The following is a 25,721-nucleotide window of genomic DNA, read 5'->3' as shown; positions in this document are numbered from 1 at the left end:
TAGGTTGTGGACGCATCCAGCGGTCAGAACTTCCAACAGTGGGATATAAAAAAACAACAATAGTCATAAAAAATAAACAGCGATTCCAGCATTTCTGTCCCTCTCTCAAGACAACTTAAATACAAAAGAGGTACTCGCAGAATATTGTATAGTAAGAAAGTTATGGCATTTCATATTTTTTACATTACCCACCCACCCACCCACCCACCCATTAAAAGAGTACATCTAAATGCCCATGCCTATCAACTCTTATCTAAGCCCATACACTCCCTACTCCCCGTTCACAGTTTTCTCCTCGTTAAAAAATAATCTTAACCATCAGTCGACACGCGCGTTTCCGGATGGGTTCCTGTCTGATCAAACATTGGTTTTGTTTGTGTTTTTGAGAAAAAAAAGAAAAGAAAAGAAAAAGTGCTTGTTTGATTCCTTTGACGGACTGGAAAGTCCCAGCGAGGATTGGAATAGACCAGGTATACAGCACGTCTTGCCGATGTACAGGAGCCCTGCGCTCAGGAGTACAGCGGTTAACCAGGGGCACAGCGGTTAACCAGGGATTATTTTGGGGGGGGGTGTTTATTTTGCTACAATAACTGACGAGGAACAATATTTTCGTTGACCGCTGGCCTTAAAACGTACCAAATATCGATCGTTGAATTACGGTCGGGTCTGAGCACAAGTTTAAAAACACCAATAATCCATTTTACCTATTGTGCACAAGTGGCCCTTTATAAAAAAAGAAATATTTAAAAGTAAAACATGGGTCAGTGGATGTCTTCACATCGACACAAACTGTACCATAATCTCGACAAAGCTGTACAGAGAAATCAAAACATGAAACGCAACAAAATGGAAGCTTCTGGAACTCTTTCGTGAGTAAAAAAAAAAAAGAAAGCTTTGTAGTCTTAAAGTACACCTGTAAAAAGTGTGCTATTTGCATCTCAAAATACAAGTCTTATTACACAATTTTGCCTATTTCCTGAGTTAATACATTTTGTAACAGACAATATATACTTTTTTTGCCATTTGTATTCTGGGCCTTTCCCTGCAACAAACATTATTGAAATGATCAACATCATTAGTTATTACTTTACAATGGCCTGGTGATCACAAAAACACAAGATTCAGAGAAAGAAATTCAACAAAAATAAATCAAGCATGTTCATAGCTACCCTCTAAATGTCTTTAAATTACATTTATATCTACGGTTTATGTTCATATTATACCCACTACTCAAGAAAAAAAAAAAAAGACTAAATACATAGTACAAAAAAAAGTATTTTTTTTAAAAATTGCATTTGAGGCCATGGAAGACCATCCCTGGTAGGTATCGACGTTGGCAGTTTTTCATTTCCATGTTCTTCTGTTCCTCTGTTCCTGTGTGTCGCCGCGCTACGAGATCCAAAGTAAGAGAATGGGGGGCGGGGCCCCCCGCCAGGATGCCAAGGCCCCGCCCCCCCCCCCCAGCCGGACCCAGGGCTTACCTCTGACCCTTATCTGAAACTTTGGCTTGTCGGGGTCTTGGCCCCCGCGCTCACCGGCTCGCCTACATCGGCCAGCAGACTTGTGTATCCTGAGAATTCTGAGACGGCCGTCCGTATACGGGGGTCCGCCTCACCACCGGGGCCATAGCCCCCCAGCGGCGTGTGGCGCCCGGACTTGAACTGGGAGCCGAAGGCCTGCGCAAAGTTCTCTATCTGGTAGGGGGATTCCTTGGGCACGTCCAGCGCCGCCGCCAGGTCGGGGTAACCCAAGCCGTTGGGGGCGGAGGCGGCCCCTCCGCCCACGGCCTTGAGGACCGGGGCTCTCTTGGGGCCCTCCCCGGGGGACGAGAGCTCCTGGGGAGGCGGCAAGCCGAAGGCCCCGGGGGAGTGCTGCTTCTCCAGCTGCTCTGTCAGCTCCTGGGAGGGGGTGAGCTGCTGCTGCTCCAGGCTCAGATGGAAGGCGGGCTGGGCGGGCGAGCCCACCAGCAGGCCGTAGTGGCTCGGCTTAGAGGAGGTGGAGGCGGCCGAGGAGGCGGAGCTGCCGGTGGACGGGGGCGGCGCCACGGGCAGCGGGGAGGAGACGGCGGGCGGGTAGACGCACTCCAGCGCCGACGTGGAGTATACATGCTTCTCCGAGAAGAGCGGCCCCGTGGGACTGGAGCTGCTCGCCAGCATGGGGAAGGGCGTTGGGAAGGGCCCGCTGGGACCCAGGCTTGGGAACGGACCGCTGTGGCTAGTGCGCTCCAGCGCCTGGAGGAGGAACTTGGAGTACTCGCTCATCACCACTGTCTTGTCCCCGCCCGACTCCTCCTCCTCCAGCTCGGGGGTGACGGGGGCAGCCGGCTGCAGGTCCACGTGGTGGGGGTGGTCTGAGAGGTCAAAGTTGACGTCGAGGTGGTGCTGGTGGTGGTGGTGCTGCTGCTGCTGCTGCTGCTGCTGGTGGTGGTGTGTGCCGTCGCCCTTGTGGGAGTAGTGCTCTAGCAGGCTCTGCAGCACCTCGTCCGGGATGCCTGATTTGTCGTGCTTGAGCTCCAGCGGCGAGCTGTCCAGCATGGCCGGCGTGGGCTCGGGCCCGAGGGGGCCCTGGAGGACGCCCACCCCGTAGTCGCTGTTGGCCGCGTGGAGGTAGCGCCGCTTCTTCACAAACTGCATGGCGTCGTCGTAGTTGCTGGTGGTGGCGAGGCCCTGTTTGGCTGGCCCAGGGCCCTGCAGGTGACCCATGCCGTCTAGTTCCCCTGACCCCCCCGCGTGCACCGTGCCGCCGGGCTTCTGGGATAGGAGCTTTTGCCCGCCGGCGTCGTCCCTCAGCATCAGGAGCCCCTTGTCCTGGCTCTTGCGGCCGGCCTTCTTGAACATCAGCTTGGGCGTGCGTCCCTGCGGGCCGGAGCCTGACAGCTGCTCCATGCCAAAGTTCTGCAGGCCCATGTCCCCGGAGGAGGACGCGCCCACCGCGTTCTTCTTCCTCTTGCGCTCGCCACCCTCGCTGTTTTTGGACTTGGCCCGCTTGCGGCCCGAGGCGGGGGTGTTTCCCTGAGTGAGCGAGTAGCTGCCCTGGCCCAGCTCTGCCTCGCTGAGCTCCAGCATGCTGGGGTCCAGGCCCCTCTTTATGGCTTCTCCACAGGTTCTCTTGTGCTTCAGTAACCGGTCGGTTCTCGAGAAGAACTGATGGGAAGGTGGTGAATGTTAGTTTGATACGTTATGCCTTAAATCATCCGATTCTCAGTACACAGCTTGAAAGAGTAAGAGTGTAGGATACATTGTATACAAAATATAATTTCTATTATACTATTGACATTATGAATATCGATTAATAAGGCCTTTCCACTGCAACATTCAGAGGTTTAAGATTTAGGATGGGGATATGTCATCTAACTACGGGGGAGGGGGGGGGGGGGGGGGGGGGGGGGTCGACCCTTAACCACCACACTATCCTGCCCCGTTGGTTTAATCATCAGCCACCCCAGCAGTGTGTGAGTGGCTGAAGGGCCCCCTGATGAGCCCTACCTGTTGGCAGGTGTCGCAGCGATAAGGCTTCTCGCCACTGTGCGTCCTCTTGTGTCGCTCCATGTGGTACTTCTGGATGAAGCGCATGTTGCACTGGTCACAGCAGAAGGGCTTCTCTCCTGCAGAATGAAGTGCTGTGTATTAATAGTATAGAGAGAGAATGATCACTGTGGTCGGGGAATCATCTATGGTGACATCAGGCTTCATGCACCTTACAGACTCAATGCTAACAGAGCTGCCACCATTTCCTACATCTTTTTTTTTTTTTCTAAGTACCAATGCTCATTGTTGAATGTCTGAAGTTCGGACCCATTCCCCCTAGCTGGTTATTGCATGGGGTCAATAGCAAATACCCAAATCAAAAAGTAACCTCTTTCTGAAGTCCCGGTGTGTTGAAATCATGTTGCAACGGGAACGATGCAGCATTCAACGTGGATCTGTGACCCCAAAGGATCTTTAGAGTATTGTGATTACAAATTTAGAAGATTACTAAAAAATGTGCTCCATCTTTCCGTCTCCTCTATTGCATCTCAAACGCACAGCATTGAAATGTGGTTAAGTTTAAATGTTTCAAACAGCTCAGTCGCTTTGGGTGTACGGAAGGGCAAGACCTAGTATTTTACACGTTTTTCAGAAGTTGAAAATCGTATAAGCACGTATTGATATTTGTGTCACAAGAACACAAAATTGGTTAGTTTTAAAGGCTTTATATTGTAACATTTTAAAACATTTGTTTGAGAGACTAATCAACCCTTGTACGCTTCAGTCTAGGTCGTTCCATTTCTGCCCTACCTTCCTGACATTTCCCGGGTGTCACAGTAAACTACTGTATTTGTGCACAAAGAACCAAAAATCCACTGTCTAATGGGAAATAAGCCTACTTAGACAAGTCTGGCCGGCTTTAGATACTCATGGCTCATCGAACAATAAAAAGATAGGGAATGAGCAAAAACTCAAAGGGTGCATGAAGGGTGTTATTTTCAAACTACATAGACCAATATTGGAAATGTGTGGTTGTGGCAGCTAGGCTGCTATACATCCAGACATGCTTTAAGTTGATGTCAGGATGTTCCTGGGTGCCAATATTCTACCGCTGGCTGAACTCAACCTACCCAACGAAATTGTGGTTGATAAAACTTTTTGTCTCAACAGCAAAGCAACGGCAGACTTTATTTCCGACTATTATATATCCAGCTTCAAAACTAAGCCATAATACATACCAACATAATAAAAAAAATTATTCACAAAATAATGTTGGCCACACAAAATATTGACACTTTGAGCCCTATTTGGACATTTTCACTTAGGGGTGTACTCACTTTTGGTGCCAGTGGTTTAGACATTAATGGCTGTGTGTTGAGTTATTTTGAGGGGACAGTACATTTACACTGTTATACAAGCTGTACACTTTACATTGTATCAAAGTGTAATTTCTTTTTTTTTTGTAATTTCTTGCCATAAATATATATATATTTTACAAAATATTTACAAAAATGGGAGGGGTGTACTCACTTTTGTGAGATACTGTAAGTCTACTGTGTGTTTGCTGATGCGTGTTTCACACACACACACACACACACACACACACACACACACACACACACACACACACACACACACACACACACACACACACACACACACACACACACACACACACAGTTTCACTGGCTATATTGTAACATTTGAGAGACACATTCCTTTGGGGGACATGTTAATACTGGTAGGCTATTATTATTATACACGCCAACGAATAACAAAAAATCACGCCGTTGAGACTGTACAGACTTATCATCCTGAGGTATATATTGTGGCCCATCGAGATCTGATTGATTCATTAGGAGACATTTGTTGGTTTGGTTATTTGGTTTGTTTGACAAACAAACCATACACAATTTTATCTGCAGTACGAATTCAGTGTGATGTTCAATATTCACTATTTTTTGCTTCCTTATCACAATAACTCATTGAGAGCAGATTTATTTCAAATAGGTCTCGTTTACACACATTTCCCCAATGCCATATGATGTCCTTGATTTTAGAAACACGTGTTTCATATCAATATCAGTGGTTTAGAGTGTGACATATCGTTCAATGTCTTTAGAACCAATCTGAAAGAATTATCCATTTTCAACAAGCTATTTTGTTTCATAATAAAATATTGTCAATCGTTAAGGTGTGGATGTGGCGTACTGTGGATGTGGTCTAGTGTTAAGTGTGTATGGAGAGGTAGAAGGGCGGAGCCTCACCACTGTGGATCTTCTCATGTCTCTGCAGCAGGTACTTCTGGATGAAGCTCATGTTGCACTGACTGCACCGAAAGGGCCTCTCACCTGTGCGATCAAGAGTACAACCACCAGCTCACCACATTATTTTACACTCTACCTGCACCCGTCACAATGAAAATAGTGTTTTATTATAAAATATACATGTTTAGTACATATACCTAAACTCTAGGACTTATTATTCAGCCTTGTGATAAACTCTAAAGAATCATTTTGTGTAATGAATTAATAAATACATTTATTAATAAGGTAAATAAATACAAAGACACCATTGAGCTGTATACAAACCACTGATAGTAACCCAAATAAATATTGTGGGGTTTGGATGGTAATTGAAAGCCCATGGTTCATGAACTGGTGTTGAGTTCCCAGCAAAGAGGTGACTAAGGCTTCTCACACTAGTAAGTCACAGCTGATGAACGCTTTTCACATTAGTAAGTCACAGCTGACCAAGGCTTCTCACACTAGTGAGTCACAGCTGACTAAGGCCCTGTCCACACGGGTGAAAACAATCTTTTCCCCTCCGTTTTCCTAGGCCTCTGTGTGGCGCTGGTTCTCCATCAAAAAAAGAAGACGACGAGGCGGAGTATGCATATCAAGCCTGCGCGCTGTATACAAACATACAGTCGAGGAGGAGAGAGCAGTTGTTAAACCTTGTAGATTAAGCAGAAAATACTTTTTAATGTACAGTTAGTAATTAAATATACCATGGGGCTGTATTTAAAGCTGAAAAAATGATACAAATCAAACAAATTAGACGGAAATCTAACGTTGCCACCTGGTGGGGAGGGGCGATAGTGTTCGTATGGACGCCAGACACGTGCGTATCTCGCGTCCATACGAATCCTAACACAAAAACGCACAGGGCCGTTTTTATCTTTATCACCCTGGGACCTGGTTTCCAAAAAGTGTGTTTTCGGGCACCGAAACGCCGGATCCGTCTGGACTGTCGGCTCAAACACACAAGACTTCTGCGTTTTCACACAAAAAAAAAGTTTACGTGTGGACTAAAGCTGGCCACACACCACCGCCGAAGTGCAGTGCAGCGTCAAAAAGAACGCCCCCATTATTTCCGACGTACCAACCCACACCGGCGAAGCCTTGACGCACGCAAGCGCGCCGCCCTGCTGGGCTTCACGCCACTGTTCTATTCCCTAGCATCTCCACGTGTGAAAAGGCACTTCTATTTTGTACATCCCGGCTTGGTCCTGTACATATGGAGATTGTTGATACAGTAGGTGAATGATTTTACAATGCAATAATACGTTGACTGTAATTGGCCATTTTATTTTATTTCTGAGACAACATTGCGGGGCTTGGACCTCATTCCTCTGGGACTATTGAGGGCATGTCCTGAGTCAAAGAGCCCTGGTGTTGAGGAGCAGGAGGGTTAGACAGGGAGCACAGAGTCGAGGCTAGTACAGGGAGGCGTGGCTGCTGGGACCACCGAGAGCCACTCACCTGTGTGGATGAGCACGTGTCTGCGCAAGTGGTAGGAGCTGCGGAAGGCGGCGCTGCAGTGTTCGCAGATGTGTGGTTTGGAGCTGGGCGATAGGCAGGAGCCTTCTGCATCCAGCAGCATGGCCTGAAACCAAACAGACCTGTGTTTAACCTTTTTACTATGGTTACAAAATGAGGACTAGAGTGAGCTTTAGAGTGCTTATGGATAGGGTCAGTACTGACATCACACAGAGGTGCTCATTAGCAATAAATTGCAACAGCTGAGTCTCAGAAAGTGCGACTGAGTTGAAAGTCTCTGGAGTTGGCTCTCTTTAGATGAGACTCGGAATTTGTTGGATTAAAAGAGAGGACGCATGGTTTTGTTGAAGACACTTCCATGAGTGAACTTTTTGGTTGTAACACTGTACACTGGGGAAACTGAACGAGTGGAATCAAAGCGCGGGCTGGTCACCTGGAGACGAGGTGCCGGTACAGCATGACAGAGAGAGCTGGCTGTGGACCTGCAGTGAGTACCTCACACTTAACCCCCTAGATAGGTAAGATTGCACTCACCCAGGGAAAGATTACATTACACGGTACATGCTTCAAGTTAAATTCACCACTTAGGGACAGACAGTAGGTTACGGGCTTACTACCCGGGTAATAACGAGTCTGCACCGTTTATACACATACATATAGAATATGACACAAATAAGACAACTTTTTGTGTGCTAGGCAGTGTAAATTAATTGTTAAATTAGTAGATTAGTCTAATCTACATATATTTCCTCATTGTTATATGTTGTCTAATCTAATTACGACAGCTACTTCACACACACACACACACACACACACACACACACACACACACACACACACACACACACACACACACACACACACACACACACACACACACACACACACACACACACACACACACACACACACACACACACAGTTATTTTTTGAACGATTAATCTAGTGATTATTTTTTCGATTAATCTACTAATTTAACGATTAATTACTTAATTAACACTGTATGTAGGTGGTGGCTCCAGGGTGTTTCCTTTTCAACGGACTCATTGCTGTCGTACTCGTATGGTACACCAACTGGATTTTGCAAATTAATCCAAAAATTAAAATCACAATCTGCAAATGATCATTTAGTGTAACTAATTCTGTTTTTGTGACTAATTCGAATTGTGACTAAATCGCTTGCTGCCCCAATTGTTGTAGTTTGGTTTCTTCTTCTTCCTTAAACTATGGCGTCTATAGTGAATGGCGACTAGCCTTCTGGTGCATTACTGCCACCACTGGACTGGAGTGTAGGACAAGAGTAAAACTAGTTGTTTGGGGCGACAAAGTTTTGTAGTCAATTGCATTGACCCAGCCCATAATATAATAAATTTTTGCTTAATACCACATATTCAGGAAAAGATTTAGCAACATAAGGGAAGACACATAAGACAATTCTTTCTGCTCTAAGAAGATCTGACAACATTTTTTGATAATTTCAGAGAAGATTAAACGTCTGACCTTTGCATCGCCTCTCTTTCTTCGGGACTTCACGCCCTGCCCGTCTCCGTTCTTGCGCCCGCGTCTGCCTGTTGGCTCCTTGAGTTCCCTGCCGGGGCGGCCCGGTAACTTGGAGACACAAAACCCTGGGTTAGCCCCCACACGGTCAGACCGGCAGCCGTACTACAGTACAAAACAGGCTAAAGCCGAAAACACCGGCGCCGCGTGTGCATTTTACGTGCGACAAATGCCGCCCCTGGCACCAATAGGAAGCGTTGCGCTGCAGTGCCGTTGAGATTATGTTTCGAAAGCAGCAGATCAACCAACATAGTTGGTAGGCTACCATAACATTATACCAGTTGTTTTCTGACTACATATATGGGCCTGATGCCCATAATCCTCTGTTTGCACTTACAATGATAGTCACATTAATTCATAGTTACTTTATGTATGTCGGGCACTTTGTTTACGGTTTAGTCACGTTATTTACTGTCATTGCTCATTCTTTTTGCATTGTGGAATTATTCATCTACTGCATCAACAATCTCCATATGTACAGGACCTTGTATCAAGCCAAGATGTACGAAACAGCTTTATAAAAGTGTTTTTTATTGGGCGGGGACGCTATGCAATAGGACAGTGGCTTGAAGGATCGCGGGGCAGTGAGCGTCTAGCCGCCACCGGTGTGCGGAAATAATGGGGCCGGTTGGTTTGACGCTCGCCCTTCGCCGCTGGTGTATTTGGCACTTAAGATGACCATCATGCAGATAATCCCGTTGTCGGTTATTTGTTTTGCATGCACAATTGGCGTTTGTAGCTTTTAAATGCCTCTGTTTGTTTGGCTGTTTGGCTTATTTGAAATGGTTCCTGGATTCCAGGCCTGGTTTACTAAATGCGCTTCATTTCACAATACACCAATGTTCTGTTATTAGAAAAAACAAGGATTCCATTCTCAATTATCTGGTTCAATAGAGGCTAGAAACAACAACAAACTTGGGGCCTTTGTGTAGAGTCTGTTTCAAAATCAACCTCAAGCTCTGCCCACAACCTGCTTTAGAAGATGGGCCTCAGAGGATGAGGAGCTCATAACAGAGTATATTAACACTGGAGGACCTGCAACCTGCCCCCCCCCCCCTGCTCACCGGTTCCCCCAGCGGCCGCACGTTGGCAAGGCTGAGGTCGTGCAGGAGCATGCCCTGGTGGTTGTGGTGATGGTTGCCGAAGGAGATCTCCAGCATGTCCTTCCCACCGGCGGTGCCACAGCTGCCCGCGCCCGAGCTGTACACGGGCATGCGGTAGTCCAGCTCGCTGAGGCGCTCCTGTTTGATGCCCATGCTGTGGAGGAAGCTGCCGTTGGCGCCCTGAACTCCTGGGTGGTCGGGCGGCGAGTCCCGCTCCTTCTTCAGCACCATCTCCTGGGGCAGCTCGCCCATGACCGACTGGGAGGAGAGGCGCGTGAAGCTGGTGACGGGCGGCAGGTGGCTGAACATCAACATGCCCGGCGCAAAGTTGGGGTCCATTCCACTGTTCCGCAAAAAATCGTTTCCCAGTTTGTCCTGGATGATGCTCATGGTGGCGGGGGGCCGTGCAGGAGGGGTGAGGGAGGAAGGGAGGTGAGAAAACTAGAAAAGGATGCAGGAGGATATCCTACAAGAAAGGAGAAAGAGGGGAGAGACCGCCGGGTCAATTTGAGGACACGGGAAAAAAAGGATGACACCAAGACACTAGTTCAAAGGATTCCAAAAAAAAAAAAAGTATTCTGTACACCAGTTATTTTGGTTCTCATGATTACTTTTTGTTCCTTAGTCACGCATAATGACTTCAAAGGATTAATAGGGCTTTAGTCAACTGGCGAGTGACATTACTGTAAACCCTGATAAAACCCTTGTTAAACCAATACAAATCAGTCAATATATCAATAATATAAAATTAATTCTAATGTTTTCAATCTGTATCGGTTGTGTCACACAATACACAATACTTGGGGAACCTCATGTCCCATTTCTGATTATGTTCATATTGTAAATAAAATGGGATAGAATATTGTAATACGTTAAACAAAGAAAGCTAAATGCATATACCTTTCAACACACTAGAGTAATATTAAGTAGATGGGCTGCATCGGTTATGTGATAAGATGGTCAAAAATCAATCAGCTAGGGTCCAATAATTCACCATATGGAACCCATTTCTACCACAATGTCCTCCTACGGAATAACAGAGCTGATCAACGCGTCGTGTTGTTCTGTGAGAGACTTGAATCACACCAACCCTGGATGTGATCACAAACTATACAGAGGAGCCGCACCACTAATATAAATAACATAACTTCATAGTATCTCACATTCTTAATGGTCTAGTCTCTATTCGTTTAGTCCCATTTATTTGCTCGGTGGGATTGGGCTCCACACATTTGGCGTCACATAAACGGGCGACATTAAATCGCGATGAGTCGAGGGCTCTTTAAGGACAGTGTCGGGTCTCAGACCGACCGTTGGGCTCGGCGACATGTTATTGTGTGGCGGACGAGGAGTCTTTTGTGATGCATTGTAGCACTCCAGCTAGTTAGCATGGCTAGTTAGCATAGCTAGCCAGCTAGTCACAATGAGACAATCGAGCAGTCTCCGGGTATCTAATCAAAGCAGTCTTCCTCGGAGCTCCCTGAAGGCTTTATCCTTCACCTCGGAAACCCACCGAATCAATCACCGTGTACGCATCCCACCTCTGCATATCACCGACTCGTAGCATCATTCAACCCCACAGCCTTTGTACTTCACCGCTGATACCAAGACTCCCTGACGCCAGATCAGTCCTTATTGTGACACAAAGGATGATTTACCAAATCGTGTCGGGTCTAAAAACACCATCACACAAAATCATACGTGCCAAAAACAACCATTCGATTGGATGTAATAATGTGAAGTGAGTGCCCAGAAGGAGTCCTCATCCAGCCCCAAGTCTCTGAGGTCCAGGTCTCTGATTAGGTCCACTAGTCTGGCGCTCTATTTATCAGTGGTATAATTAGAGCTGCTAGCGCTCACGCTACATTTAGCCTCCAACGGGCATTCCTCGGTACATCTGGTCTTTGGATCTCACATTAGGGGCTAAATTAAAACTACAAATAATCCACAGTATAACATCAGAAAGGCACACGAGATAGTTAGCCGCTAGCTCCTCCGGCCGGGAGCTAACGGCTAGCTCCTCCGGTGGGGAGCCGCCACATTACGGCCCATGCAACACAAACAATGCTGCTGCCGCCGAGCGCCGCTCTTCTCCACACATCTCCTCACAATCAGAGGTCTAATCCTGAATATGAGTCTTCGCATTTTCCACTCACCTACACATCACAGCAGCGGGTTTGAAACGAGTGTATTTTCTTCCCTTGTTCGCCGCTTTCGGGGTTTTATTGCCAAAACATTGTTCTCCTGCGGGCGCTGCTTTCTTCCATCTTGTCCTGGCGCGGGGGATTGTGGGTCGGCGCGCGGACGGGTCGTGAGAGGAGCCAGGCGGAGGTGAAGCTGCTCCCTGCAAGAATTTAGAGGCTCTGTGATGCTCCGCACAATAATAAGAGGCTCTGTGATGCTCCCTACAATAAGAAGAGGCTATGTGACGTTCAGAGCATTTACATTTTAAACACAGTACACACTTTGAACTTTCGGTGGTTTAAACCACATTTGACTAACTAGACCCTCATCCTAATTTAAGCAATTAGTCAATAAAAGGCCTACAATTTCAATCATTTGTTTCCAACATAAGTGAATGAGTTTATTTAATTCCCCCCAAAAATATATGAATGATGACTAGGCCTGTATCGAAGTTAAACATTACGCACCAAATATATCTAAACATTATATCGTTGATAATGATGATTACACACACTAATATCCCCATTCACTAATCACCATTTAATCAGCTGAACGTATCCATACTCGCTATATGCGGACTATGCGGTTGCATAGCGGCCCCCGAAGACAGCAGGGGGCCGCTGGCCGCTGGGCCAAGCTGCATTTTTTTTAATATATTTTTTTCTGGAAATTAAAAGGACCTGTTTCTATATGTTGGCCAAGCGCCTTTTGTGTGTTGAGTGAAAACGCCTACATGCAAAAAAAGTAGTAGAATAAAATAATAAAATAAATCTTTAAACGTTACTATTGTGATGCCGCCATGGACAGGGGAGAAGTGTCTTTTGAACAATTCTACTTCAAAGTCCTCATTAGACTATCAGGCAGTGAATGAGGGAGGAAGGTGGTTGACCGATGTCCCCGATGAAAGATATGATTGGACTGTCAGCCCAAAGTCAGTAAGAAGAATAACAAGGTGATAACAGGAGTGATGGGGCGCCTAACACATAATAAGTTAACATCTACACCTTATTAGAATGACGGAAACTTGCCTTTCCCATTGATTGTTCAATGGGACAATCAAATATAAAGATCTATGCTGGAGCGATTATTGTATTAAACTAATACATCATTTATTCAATGTATTTTTGGGGGGGAGGGGGGAAATGTGTGTGTGTAGTCCTATATATATGTGTATGTGTATATATTAGAGCTGTCAATATACACATATATACACATAGTATTGGTGAGTTAACTCGCGATTAATCACACCTTTAAAATTCTATTTAAAATTCACTCCAATTGAAGTTAAATGAGAATATCAAATGGAATGACACATTAGCATTCATACCAAATGTACTTAATAAGCAAAAACTAGACCAAGTGATCTTGAGGGAGTTTTATTGACTGTCTCATTGTGGGTTGAATACACGAGAGGCCGCGGCCCTTCTGGCATCTGCCCAAATGCCAGACCGTCCAGTCCGTCACTGGTTGAATATGAAACTTACGTAACACCACTGATTTGGGAATTGTAAACAGGCAGTTAATAAGTACAATTGTAAACCAACAGTTACTACAAGTGTATTTAAATTCAAATAAGTAGCACCACAGATTTGGGAATTGTAAACAGGCTGTCACTTGCTGCAATTGTAATCAGGCAGTCACTTCTAGGGCCTTCTATTTGTCCACCCGACTCTATCTGCAAGTCGGATTTCCGAGTTACGAACCGGAAGTTGCAAATAGCACGCCCCCAAGGTCGTAAAAACGACTCGTCAACTCGTCTGAACGCAGAGGACCCCGAGTTCAGTAACAAAGATGGCTACTCCAAGCATCACATGTAAGTTAACATTGTGGTTTTCTACTATTTTAAGCACTTGTGTTTTTGTTGTAACCGGCCAGTAGAACCTTGCTCTGGCTAGTTCCAAAGTTATTTCGACACCCATATGGCCTGTCTCATCATGAATACCTTTGAAGGCTCTTTCCCTGTGACTACTGGGTATGACAAGTTGATGAAACTCTTCACCTCTTTGGTTGAGAACTTTGCGGCACAACACTCCATCCTTCAATAGTAGTTTTGATCTCTCTCGTAAGCATACTTGCCAACCTTGAGACCTCAGAATTAGGGAGATTTTCAAAAGGGCCGGGGGGGGGGGGGGGTAGGGTGTATATATATATATATATATATATATATATATATATATACACCCTACACCCTATATATATATACACATATATACACACACACACACACACAAAATAAGAAAAATGAAATACTTGAATTTCACAGAGTTCATTTATTGGACAAAGAAAATAACAGTCCACAGTAACAAAGTCAAGTAACAAATTTAATAGCTGTCCACAGTAGCCTACCCGTGCAAAAGATGGTAAATAAAAAACAAATTATTAATTAAATAAATAAAACCAAAAATGCATAGATGAACCATCAATCTATGCAATGTATGCTCAATAAATAGAAATAAAACCAAAAAAAGCATACATTGCATAGATTAACCAGCAATCTATGCAATGTATGCTCAATAAATAAAAATAAAAACAATGAATGAAGAATGGGAATTCTCTTTTCCACTCATTTTTAAACTTGCATGCGTACTTTCTCTTCTTACTCGCCATTTCTTCTTCTGCTTCTTCTTCTTCTTCTGTTCTGTTTGCCGCGCTTGACTTCGAGGTGTAACCGTTATTATTGTCCGGCCGGAAACGGCGCCCAGTGAAGGTCGGATGGTGTAGCAATATTGTTGTCTGGGTGGAAATCGGGAGAAATTCGTGAGAATTGTGGCCCCGGGAGATTTTCGGGAGGGGCACTGAAATTCGGGACTCTCCCGGGAAAATCGGGAGGGTTGGCATGTGTGCTCGTAAGAGTACCTCTGGCTCCACAGACACCTTATCAAATGTCTCAGTGTCAGGCTCATTTTCCAGTATACAAATAACTTGTGCCAATGCTGCATCTTCCCTCTGCAACTGATGCCAGTTCTCCATAGACATTTCTGGCAGAGCTGATTGACCTGGCCCAGGGACTGGATCTTCCAGATCATCAGGGACCGCACTTTCATCACACAAAAGAGTTTCCACTAACCCCACTAACCCTATCACACTGTCAGAATCCTGCTTGTCTTGTGAAACTGCATGAACATTGACACCATGGCGCATACAAAGAGTGCTCACGGTCTCCCCATCCAAAACCTTGAACTCATCAGGTGAGAGGCTAGCACGATCTAGCATACTGGAGATTCTCTGGTCCATCTCTCGAGACTCCTCATCGTCTTCGGATGGCTCATGAGGTCTCCTTGAGAGCCCATCAGCAACGATATTCAGCACACCAGATTTGTAATGGATGTCAAAGTTGAACAGTGATAGAGAAGCAAGCCATCTGTGGCTCGTGGCTCTAACTTTGCATTTGTCAACACGTTTGTCAGAAGATTATTATCCGTAAGCACTTTGAAGCTAGCCCCGTACAAATAGTCATGAAACTTTTCACTGACCGCCCATTTAAGTGCGAGAAATTCTAACTTATGCACGGGGTAGTTTTTCTCACTTTTAGAGAGACCACGACTGGCGTATGCTACCACTCGGGTTTGGCCATCTTCGACCTGATACAGGGCTGCACCTAAACTGGTCATGCTGGCGTCAGTGTGGAGCACATATGGGAGCTGCCAGTTGGAAAATGCAAGCACAGGGGCAGATGTTCATTTCTCAATGATGAGATTAAATGCTGCTTGGCAAGCAGTGGTCCATAGTGCACCAAGTGGATGTGACTGTTTTCATGGCCAGTGGTTAGGGCCTTTGTGCCTGGGCACTAGATCTCCTTTCAATAAATCATTTAGAGGCCTTACAATCCTGGCGTACTCTCTCACAAATCTTCGGTAATACCCAGTGGAAACCTAAAAATGACCAAAGCTCTTTGGCTGTTTGAGGCTGGGGCCATTCTTTTACAGCAGCAACTTTGTCAGGATCGGGCTGGATTCCCTGAGCAGATATCACATGCCCTAGGTATTTCACTGAGGTCTGGAAGAATTTGCATTTGGAAGGGGACAGTTTGAGGCCAAAATCAGAGATGCGTTTGAGGACCTTCATCAATCTCTCCTCATGTTCCTCCAAAGAACTAGAGAATATTATGAGATCGTCAAGAAAAGCAACAACCTCTTGGAGGTTGATACCTTGCATCACCTTCTCCATGGTTCGCTGGAAGGTTGCTGGAGAGTTGGTCAGGCCTTGGGGCATTCTCCGAAATTACCATGTTCCAAAGGGTGTTGTGAATGCCGTCTTTGGCCGATCAGCGGGTTCAACCTCCAGCTGATAGTATCCACTCTTGAGATTGAGAACAGTGAACCATTTTGAGCCTGACAGCAGGTTGAATGTCTCCTCTATATGAGGTAATGGGTAGGCATCTTTTATAGTTGAGTTGTTCTTTTAGGTGCAATGTGGTTATTAGATTATCTTCCCAGCAACCTCTTAGGAACTGCTTTAATAGTTGAGAATCACCATTTTGTTTAGCCACACCTTTATTTTCAACTACTTCCTGTAACAGTTTGGAGTCGACGCAGGTAGTCAGATGCTTTCTCCCCACTGTTCTGATGGGTCTCTGAATATTCAGCTCCTCACCTCCTGTAACATTACCATAAGCCTTGTCTAGTTCATGGAGATAGTCACTTGGTGGGGCTTGGGCTCCAATGGAAAAAGCCAGATTTAAAGCAGGTGTATGTAGGCTATCAAGAAGCGTACAGTGCTGCTGTGCCTCTGACAGACTGGAGTCGTTTAGTACTTGCTTAGCTCTAAGCCGCCACACTTTATAATCCACCTCTGTAGAAGGTTTAGGAGAATTTCCAGAGTTGAGTGTTTTACAATATGTTCCATGATTACTCTCTGAACATCTGCGGGGAGGGGGTCAACAAGCAAAGTGTCATTAGGGGCCTGTCTTGGATTGGATGAATAGCTATCAGCACCGAAGACAACTGGTCTTGGATTAGGGGAAGACTGTGCTTTAAATGCCGGGGCTTTAAGTGCAAATCCAGACATATGACTCGCTGCTTGATTCAAAGTAATGGGGCTGATGTTGTATGTTAGAGCTAACTCATTTACCTGCTCTCTGAAATTGACTGTCATGTCATCAATAGCACGAGCAAGAGGCACTACATCCTCTGTAGGTGGCTCACTGACTGACTTAGGTGGACAGTACTCATCTATCTGAATAACCTCCCAATATGAGTCATCAGCTGGATGCTCGCGGTCTAGAAACATTGGAGTTATAGACTCACTAAACTGACACAGAATGGTATTGGGAAGGCTGTCAATGTGATGCACTCCAACAACATCATCTAGTGATGCAAAAACCCTTTTTACATCTTCCAGTTTAACCTTAGCTGGGACACCCTTAAGCATAACTGCGCTCTGGGTCAAAACCATACATGTCACAAAACTCAATTTTGTTTTCTCAATTAACTCAATGGTTACAATATTCAAGTGATTTTACTTTAAAGAGTTTTTTTTAAAATATATTTAAGATGAATTAGACGCACTTCAGTCCCTGTTCGGGTGCCAATTTTTGTCTGTAACCAATAAACAGAATTTACTCAGGGTTGTGATAGCAGTTTACTATCGATCCAGATCCAACAATTGCTGGACTGAAATGCATCATACTTCATCATAATGGAAATCAGGTAAACCATAACAGTAAACTTTAAACCACATAGAAATGCAATTATATTTTGGTTAACCCTCAATTGGGTCAAACAAAATCAAACAAAATAAAATATATTTCCCTTTTTTTAGGAAGTTAAACCAAATACTTAAATGTCTCTCAACAACAACGTATGGTTCTGCACAAATACTGTATACCTGACGGAATGTTACTCGTCCTCTTTAATCAAATGTCTCTCTCTCAATCCATAAACAAAATAAATACCAAATGGTCTTCCCTGTCTCATTCCACGGAACAAACAAAAAGGAAAATAAAGAGCGGTCTTCATATCCAAAAATAGAATAAATCTTTAAGTGTCCTTGTATTGTCTTTAGCAACAAGAAAGAGTAATAAAGTAAAGTAAAGTGCTGGCCAGCAAAAAAAACAATATTATAGAGCTCTATATGTGTGTGTTGATTGAAGTGGTTTTGCCTGCAATCCTTGGGGACGTTCAGAAGATGATGACGGCTCCTCACGATCCACTGGGAACTCAGGAAACAGCGGCTGTCTCTTTCATCAATGTTCATTAACTCAGCGGAGTTCCCTTCTTACGGTCTTCTTGTGGATACACTTTGCCGACGGGCTTCAGGCTTATTATCAAAAGCAAACCGAGTACTTTGTATGATAAATATTACACTTGAAATACTTTTAACAAGTTAAACTCTGAAATAAACTGCAGGAGAATTACAGCTTGTCCACACATTGCTTGCATGCATTGAAGAGATGTACCCGTGCAGTCGTAAAGCTGCTGCAACATAAAGTGGTCATAACACTTAAAGAAACACACACTAATAACAGTGATATTACAGGAAAGGATTAGCTGACTGAAAATAGAGCTGGGTTACAAAATAAGTAATGGTGGCAGTTTTCTGGACATTGAGAAAGCCTATGACACTGTGGAGAGAATGTGTGCTGATTAAACTAGGAAAATTGGGAATTAATGGGAAAATGTATAATTACATAGTTGATTTTCTCTCTCAACGGTCCATCAGGATTAAAGTAGGTGATGCAGTATCTAATGAGTTTATTGTTGAAAATGGTATCCCTCAGGGGAGTGTTATTAGTCCTATCTTGTTCAACATAATGGTTAATGACATATATGACAAACTGGGAGAGAATAATGAAGGCCTATTATATGCAGATGATGCTGTGATTTGGAGAAGAGGACGCAACGTTTCATATATAAATGACAAGATTCAAAAGGACATTCATATACTTTGGGGGACAGTGGGGAGTTGATTGGGGTTTTAAATTTTCGGTTTCAAAATCACAGGTTGTATATTTTACTAGGAAAAAAGTCCCTGAAACTTACAAAATTATGCTCTATAATCAGCAACTTGTCATAACATTTTTTAAAGTACTTGGGAATATGGTTGGATACCAAACTCACATGGAAATGTCATATTGATTATATTGAAACAAAGTGTAAAAAGGTAACTAATCTTATGAGAATGGTTACAGGGCATAGTTGGGAGTCATTGCTTTACATATATAAAGCATTGATGAGATCAACAATTTATTATGGTTGTTTAGTGTACAGCTTAGCATGTAAGACACCTCGCACCGGCTTGCGGCCACGTCACGTGCCGTCGTAACATGTACGCTGACAAGTGTGCACATGTTGCGACGGCACGTGATGCGGCCGCAAGCTGGTACGAGGTCCCGTTCATCACTGCGCACAGTTTTAAAGAAGCGCAGTTTTAAAATTTTTGGCGAATTGATGTAATTGCCAGTTTTGCCTCGGTCCCTAACAAGATGTCGGAGCACTGTGCAGCTGTGTATTGTGTGTATGTACTGTGTATCAGTGGCGTTACTAGGCAGTTTTAAAGACAATTCAACTTTCTGACGGTCCTTGAACGCCCCCCGTTTACCACACGACAACAGAGCAACAGGTGAGTCGACAATTCACCATGATGTCACACTATGTTCTTCCGGGTGGCAAAAGCCGATGCGTTCTCCGATGGCGTTCATCACTGCTCGCAGTTTTAAACAGCGCACATGTTAGGACGGCACGTGACGCGGCCGCAAGCCGGTGAGAGGTCCCGTTCATCACTGCGCGCAGTTTTAATTTAAATTTTTCGCGAACTTATGGAATCTGTTGAAGCAGATGAGATAAATTCCCTAGAAGGAGTTTGTTCAAATACAAGGCGAAAAAAGCGAAAATAAGAGCACGGAATTCAAAGCGGCCGACTTTGACGGCACACCACGGACACGCCCTTCAACGTACAGTCACAAATAACACGGCGTTGGTTGAGCTCCATTTTCTGACTGTACTGACCAATTGTGAAGCAGATCCGATAAATTCCCTAGGAGGAGTTCGTTGAAATACAAGGCGAAAAAAGCGAAAATAAGAGCACGGAATTCAAAGTGGCCGACTTTGACGGCATGCCATGGACACGCCCTTCAACGTACAGTTACAAATAACACGGCGTTAGTTGAGCACCATTTTTTGACTGTACTGACCAATTGTGAAGCAGATCCGATAAATTCCCTAGGAGGAGTTCATTCAAATACAAGGCGAAAAAGTGAAAAATTCCGCCGAGAGTGAAAATGAAAAAATGAAAATATCCGACTTCCGGTGGTTTTTGGGGCATGGGTCCAAGAGGCTTTTCTGTAGGTATTGGCACGTCGTACGTGCCTACCGAGTTTCATACATATTGGTGAAACGTGGCGCAGGGGCTGCTTTTTAAAGTTACTCTAGGGGGCGCTACAAACATGTCAAACACGAATTTTGGTATGTGAGCTACAGGCACCCACACATGCCAACCCTCCCGATTTTCCCGGGAGAGTCCCGAATTTCAGTGCCCCTCCCGAAAATCTCCCGGGGCCACAATTCTCACGAATTTCTCCCGATTTCCACCCAGACAACAATATTGCTACACCATCCGACCTTCACTGGGCGCCGTTTCCGGCCGGACAATAATAACGGTTACACCTCGAAGTCAAGCGCAGCAAACAGAACAGAAGAAGAAGAAGAAGCAGAAGAAGAAATGGCGAGTAAGAAGAGAAAGTACGCATGCAAGTTTAAAAATGAGTGGAAAAGAGAATTCCCATTCTTCATTCATTGTTTTTATTTTTATTTATTGAGCATACATTGCATAGATTGCTGGTTAATCTATGCAATGTATGCTTTTTTTGGTTTTATTTCTATTTATTGAGCATACATTGCATAGATTGATGGTTCATCTATGCATTTTTGGTTTTATTTATTTAATTAATAATTTGTTTTTTATTTACCATCTTTTGCACGGGTAGGCTACTGTGGACAGCTATTAAATTTGTTACTTGACTTTGTTACTGTGGACTGTTATTTTCTTTGTCCAATAAATGAACTCTGTGAAATTCAAGTATTTCATTTTTCTTATTTTGTGTGTGTGTGTGTGTATATATGTGTATATATATATAGGGTGTAGGGTGTATATATATATATATATATATATATATATATACACCCTACCCCCCCCCCCCGGCCCTTTTGAAAATCTCCCTAATTCTGAGGTCTCAAGGTTGGCAAGTATGCAGGCACCAGTCTACAGGTGTCCTGTGAATTTCATAGTCATAGCTATTACGGTCTCCGCAGAGTGGAAGTTTGTAAAAATGTAACGAATTTTAGCCTATGGCGGCCATGTTTTTTGCCAATCGACTTCATTTTACTTGGGCAGTTGTAACTTTGGTCCCCAACGGCCACTGTGTCGGTCCCGCTCAAATCAAACATTGCGTCTATGAACTGTGGCGATTTTAGTGACAGGCCACGCCCATTTCGATGACACGCCCCTTTTGAAAAAATGTAGACTATCTTGTTCAGAATTTGATTCTGAACAACTTTTGTTGTGGGGTTAACATCATAAGAGTCCAACTTGATGTTGATATGAGCAATTAACTATTTTGGCGTTTTAAACCACACCACTTTTAGAACTCAATGGCTCATGGGTGCGTTAAACTTTATTGTACAGACTAATCCTTTTGTCAGATTGAAGATAATGGGCCATAGATGATATGTGCCAAAGGATTTTTGTCAAAGTCGAAAAATGTGGGATCCTTAGGCAATTTACTGTTTTTAACTAAATTCAAAATGGCGGGAAATCTGACCACCCGGAAGTGGTAGGGCACTTGAGCCAAATTTGTTCAGCATGAGGATGTGCATGTATGACGAAAGTTTCATGAGTGTAGGTCAAACCGGTGACAAGATATGCTTGTGTAAAGTTTGAGATTTTGGCCAGTTGGTATAGCGCCACCTTTGGGCCAACCTGAATTTGACGCATAGAATATCAAATTTTACAGCAGTCCCCACAAATTTGGCAAATAAAAATGAGTTTTCGTATATGTTCAGGGGGGGGGGGGAAATGCAGTCGAAGAGGCAGAAAAAAAAGGGGGAAATTTTGGCCGAAGCAAAAACAATTGGTCCCTAATTACACAGTACTGTTGCCCTTTATTCCAGTTAAGTCACCTTAGAAAAGGGGAGATGTAATGATATGATAAGGTCCCTAGGACACAAGGGGGCACTGTTGTATAATGAATGATCACACGCAGCTGGAAGCGGATGTATTCGTTTCATTAAAGCATTACTGTCTAGCAATCAATGGAGTCAGTTGCAGTCCCATTACAGCACGGACGGAGCTTGAAGACTACAGAGGTCTACCTGCAGAGCAGCGCTCCACCATCCTGCTGGGTGGTGGTGGGAGAGGAGAGGGACCTTCCCCATCTTGTTTAACCTGGCCAGTATTTATACATGTGCCCAGTCATCTCCACTCCAGCGGAGCGGATATGTTCAACTCCAGGAAAGAGCATGCCTTGCAGCAGAAAAGGCTGACATGATAATTTTTTTTTCAGAACTGTTGAGGACTGCCCAAATAATACTATAATACTGCCCAAATAATACTTCATTGTATAGTTTTGTAGTTATTTATTTAAGAAATATGTTAATAATTTGAATACTTTCGAACAGTTTTTGTGTAAAATCATCGCATGAATTCTTGCTTGAAGATCTTGCTTCCTAAACCAACATTCTTTTTGTCATTGTCATCATTACATTTAGCTTTGGGTTTCTACTGACTTTAAATAAAAATGTACCAGAGATGAAACTAGAATATGTAGACTTTAATAAGAAAAAATTTACACTCAGTGATCTTACTATCAACAAACCAGTTTTTGCACTTTGCGCTGTCATTTCAATCAGTTCAAAGGGTATGGTCTCAGGTTAAGTGTAGGCAGAGATTTGTTAAACTGAACAATGAATGTGCTTGTACAGCTGTGCAAATCTGAACAGTAAAAACACAACACACATGCTTACTTATTGAGCCTAACATTAGTTCAGGTTTTGTATAGACTTGTAAAAATGAACAATAAACCCTGATATTAGTTCAGGGTTTGTTTAGATTTGTAAAGATGAACATTAAAACCTGATTAGTTCAAGCATTGTATAGATTTGTAAAGATTAACAATAAAAACAGATTAGTTCAGGCTTTGTATAGATTTGTAAAGATGAACAATAAAACCTGATTAGTTCAAGCATTGTATAGATTTGTAAAGATGAACAATAAAAACAGATTAGTTCAGGCTTTGTATAGATTTGTAAAGATGAACAATAAGAACATTTGATTGAAACAGAACAGATTGAATGAAACATTGCTTTTTTTTTAAAAAGATCAGATCAAGTAATGATAAAAAAAAGAAATGATCCCCCCTCTCCCTTATGACCTTAGCGACCGCCTCATCCTAAAAAATTCTTTGCACAAGAACATCTTCTGCAAAAACCACAAAATCACACCACTGCATTCCAGCGATAAGCAGCTGGCCTTGCACCTGCCAATAGTAACTGTGGCTTGGCTTCAGGCTTCAGGCGCCATTCTGCATGCGCAGGTACACACAGTCCACATAGCTCTTCACGTTGGGACACTTCACCTCCACCAACCCAAATGGTGGTGCCTCCGTGGGATCAAAAACGACACCATCTGGAGAGGTTCCGAGCCAGGGAGCATCTGGATGGACGATAAATCCTGATGGCCAGTAGCAGATGTTTTTAATGTGGGCATACTCCTGAATAGCTACTGGCTCCAGTGCCAGTCCCCTCTTCATTAAGGCTGTCTGAACCCCACCTTTGCGTATTCGTTCAGCAAGATTCTCTGCAGAGCTGTGACCTCGGACATGGCATTGAAATTCAACATATTCAACAGATAGCATGCATGTAATGTTAATTAAAACACACTGGACTTCTTTTCAACATGGTAGTCGATTTATCAACCTGAAGCACATACGAGTGGTAAATAATCTTACTCGCAGACTTTGGTGAGTAGCTGCGCTAGCTAGCTACTTAGCACGCTAGCGATATAATGTGAATGTATTCTGATGTTTGTTTCAAACTTACCTTCAAAGTTGTCAATACAACTTGAAAGGTACATCTTGTACCCCTTTTCCTGTTTACTCCGGGGGGCAGGGCATTCCTTTCTGACAAGTCTATGGACGTCTGTTATCGTTAGCTTGGGCAGGTCTTGCAAACACTGAGTATAAAACGTTGCCATCTCGCCGGAAGTAGATACCACCGCACTCGAGTGAGCGGAAGTAGTGTCTTGCACCGAGCCTATAGAGCTCGTAAGTCCCGCCCCTTCCGGTGGTCCCCATGGGACCCATGAGACTGTAAAATATGAATGGGTTTCAATGGAGAGAAAGTAATTATTTTCTGGTCCCAGTCTTTATATGCCCCAGATAACACATGTTGTTTGTGGAATTAAATGATAATTTTTCATGCAAAGAAAAGTGCAATTTATTGTGAAGAAGTTTGATAATGTTAGGGTTTTGTGTGAGGCGGTTTTGTGAACTACAGCTCTTCGCTGCTCTCGACGTGAATGATATACGTCACCACACTTAGAACTCTGGTACAGACATGGCGATCTCTCTGCTCCACTTCACTTCACTTTTTTCCAAGGGCAACAGCATCGAAAGAGGTGAAAACCATTATAATTCGGGGCATGTGGAGAGTTTCAGTTATGCCGATGGGGAGATTGTCGGTCTTGTCCACGCCAGTCGCAGGGAGCATGACTTTTGACTAGTCTTTTTTTTGTGTATTCTCTAACAGCCTTTACCTGAACAATTGCACAATAAACGGTCAAACTCTTGACATGAAAAATTATAATTTAAATCCACAAACAACATATGTGTAATCTGGGGTATATAAAGACTGGGACCAGAAAATAATTACTTTCTCTCCATTGAAACCCATTCATATTTTACGATCTCATAGGTCCCATGGGGACCACTGGAAGGGGCAGGACTTACGAGCTCTATAGCGGTAGGCAAGATCTTTTTTCCTAAAAGCTATTTCCAGCAAACAGCTTCAAAAACATGTTTTCTGGAACTCATATACTATGTTTACTTGTTGGGAAAACACCATAATATGTCTCCTTTAAAAAAAACACAAAAAAACCAAACGGCTCGCGGTTGGGAGCCGACTCCCATCGTTCACTTAAAAGAGCCGACTCTTTGAACCGGCTCGTTCGCGACCGACCCATCACTCTCATCCACTCACAATCTCCGGGCTCTCCACTAGTGCCGCAGCTCCTCTCCTCAGTCTCTCTGCAGAAGTCATACCTGGGTGACCGTGGACGTGCCCGCCAGGAGAACTGCGCGTTTGAACTACCCCGAAGCTCCAGCTTGCAAACGGACCAAGGACATCGTCCTGCATTCTGTATTTATGATGCATTGGATTTCTGAGCAGTATTATTAACATGCGTCTGATCCTAAACTTTGCTGCGGTGGTGGATGACCGCAGGCTGCAGGACTCAGAGCCTGTGTTCCGCACAACGGACGCAGTGTTTTGGGTGGTGATGTGCAGACGGGATCGCTCGCTTTTTCCATGAACTAGAATCATATGTCAGTGAGGGGGTGAGTATGAGCAAACTTATCTCAAGGATAGCCCGCGTCTTTCTCTCTGGCCCCGTTTGGAGAGCCTGAGTCATAGCCTAAC

At 44.1% G+C, this 25,721-nt stretch overlaps 1 protein-coding gene across 1 annotated transcript; it reads right to left on the bottom strand.

The window, feature by feature from the left end:
- Positions 1–1,490: 1,490 nt before the first annotated feature.
- LOC311366663 (zinc finger protein 281-like) lies at positions 1,491–12,187 on the bottom strand (the record flags this gene model as incomplete). The annotated part of the gene is made up of 7 exons (XM_084485458.1): positions 12,066–12,187; positions 9,871–10,375; positions 8,750–8,857; positions 7,232–7,355; positions 5,735–5,818; positions 3,486–3,604; positions 1,491–3,143 (listed from the first exon to the last, which is right to left on the bottom strand). The coding sequence occupies exons 2-7, from the start codon at positions 10,297–10,299 to the stop codon at positions 1,491–1,493; spliced, it is 2,517 nt and encodes an 838-aa protein (XP_084341584.1). The 5' UTR covers positions 10,300–10,375; positions 12,066–12,187.
- Positions 12,188–25,721: the final 13,534 nt, after the last annotated feature.

Source organism: Micromesistius poutassou (assembly GCF_964030765.1).
Source record: "Micromesistius poutassou genome assembly, chromosome: 21".
NCBI lineage: Eukaryota > Metazoa > Chordata > Actinopteri > Gadiformes > Gadidae > Micromesistius > Micromesistius poutassou.
This window is presented reverse-complemented; position numbering and strand designations above follow the sequence as displayed.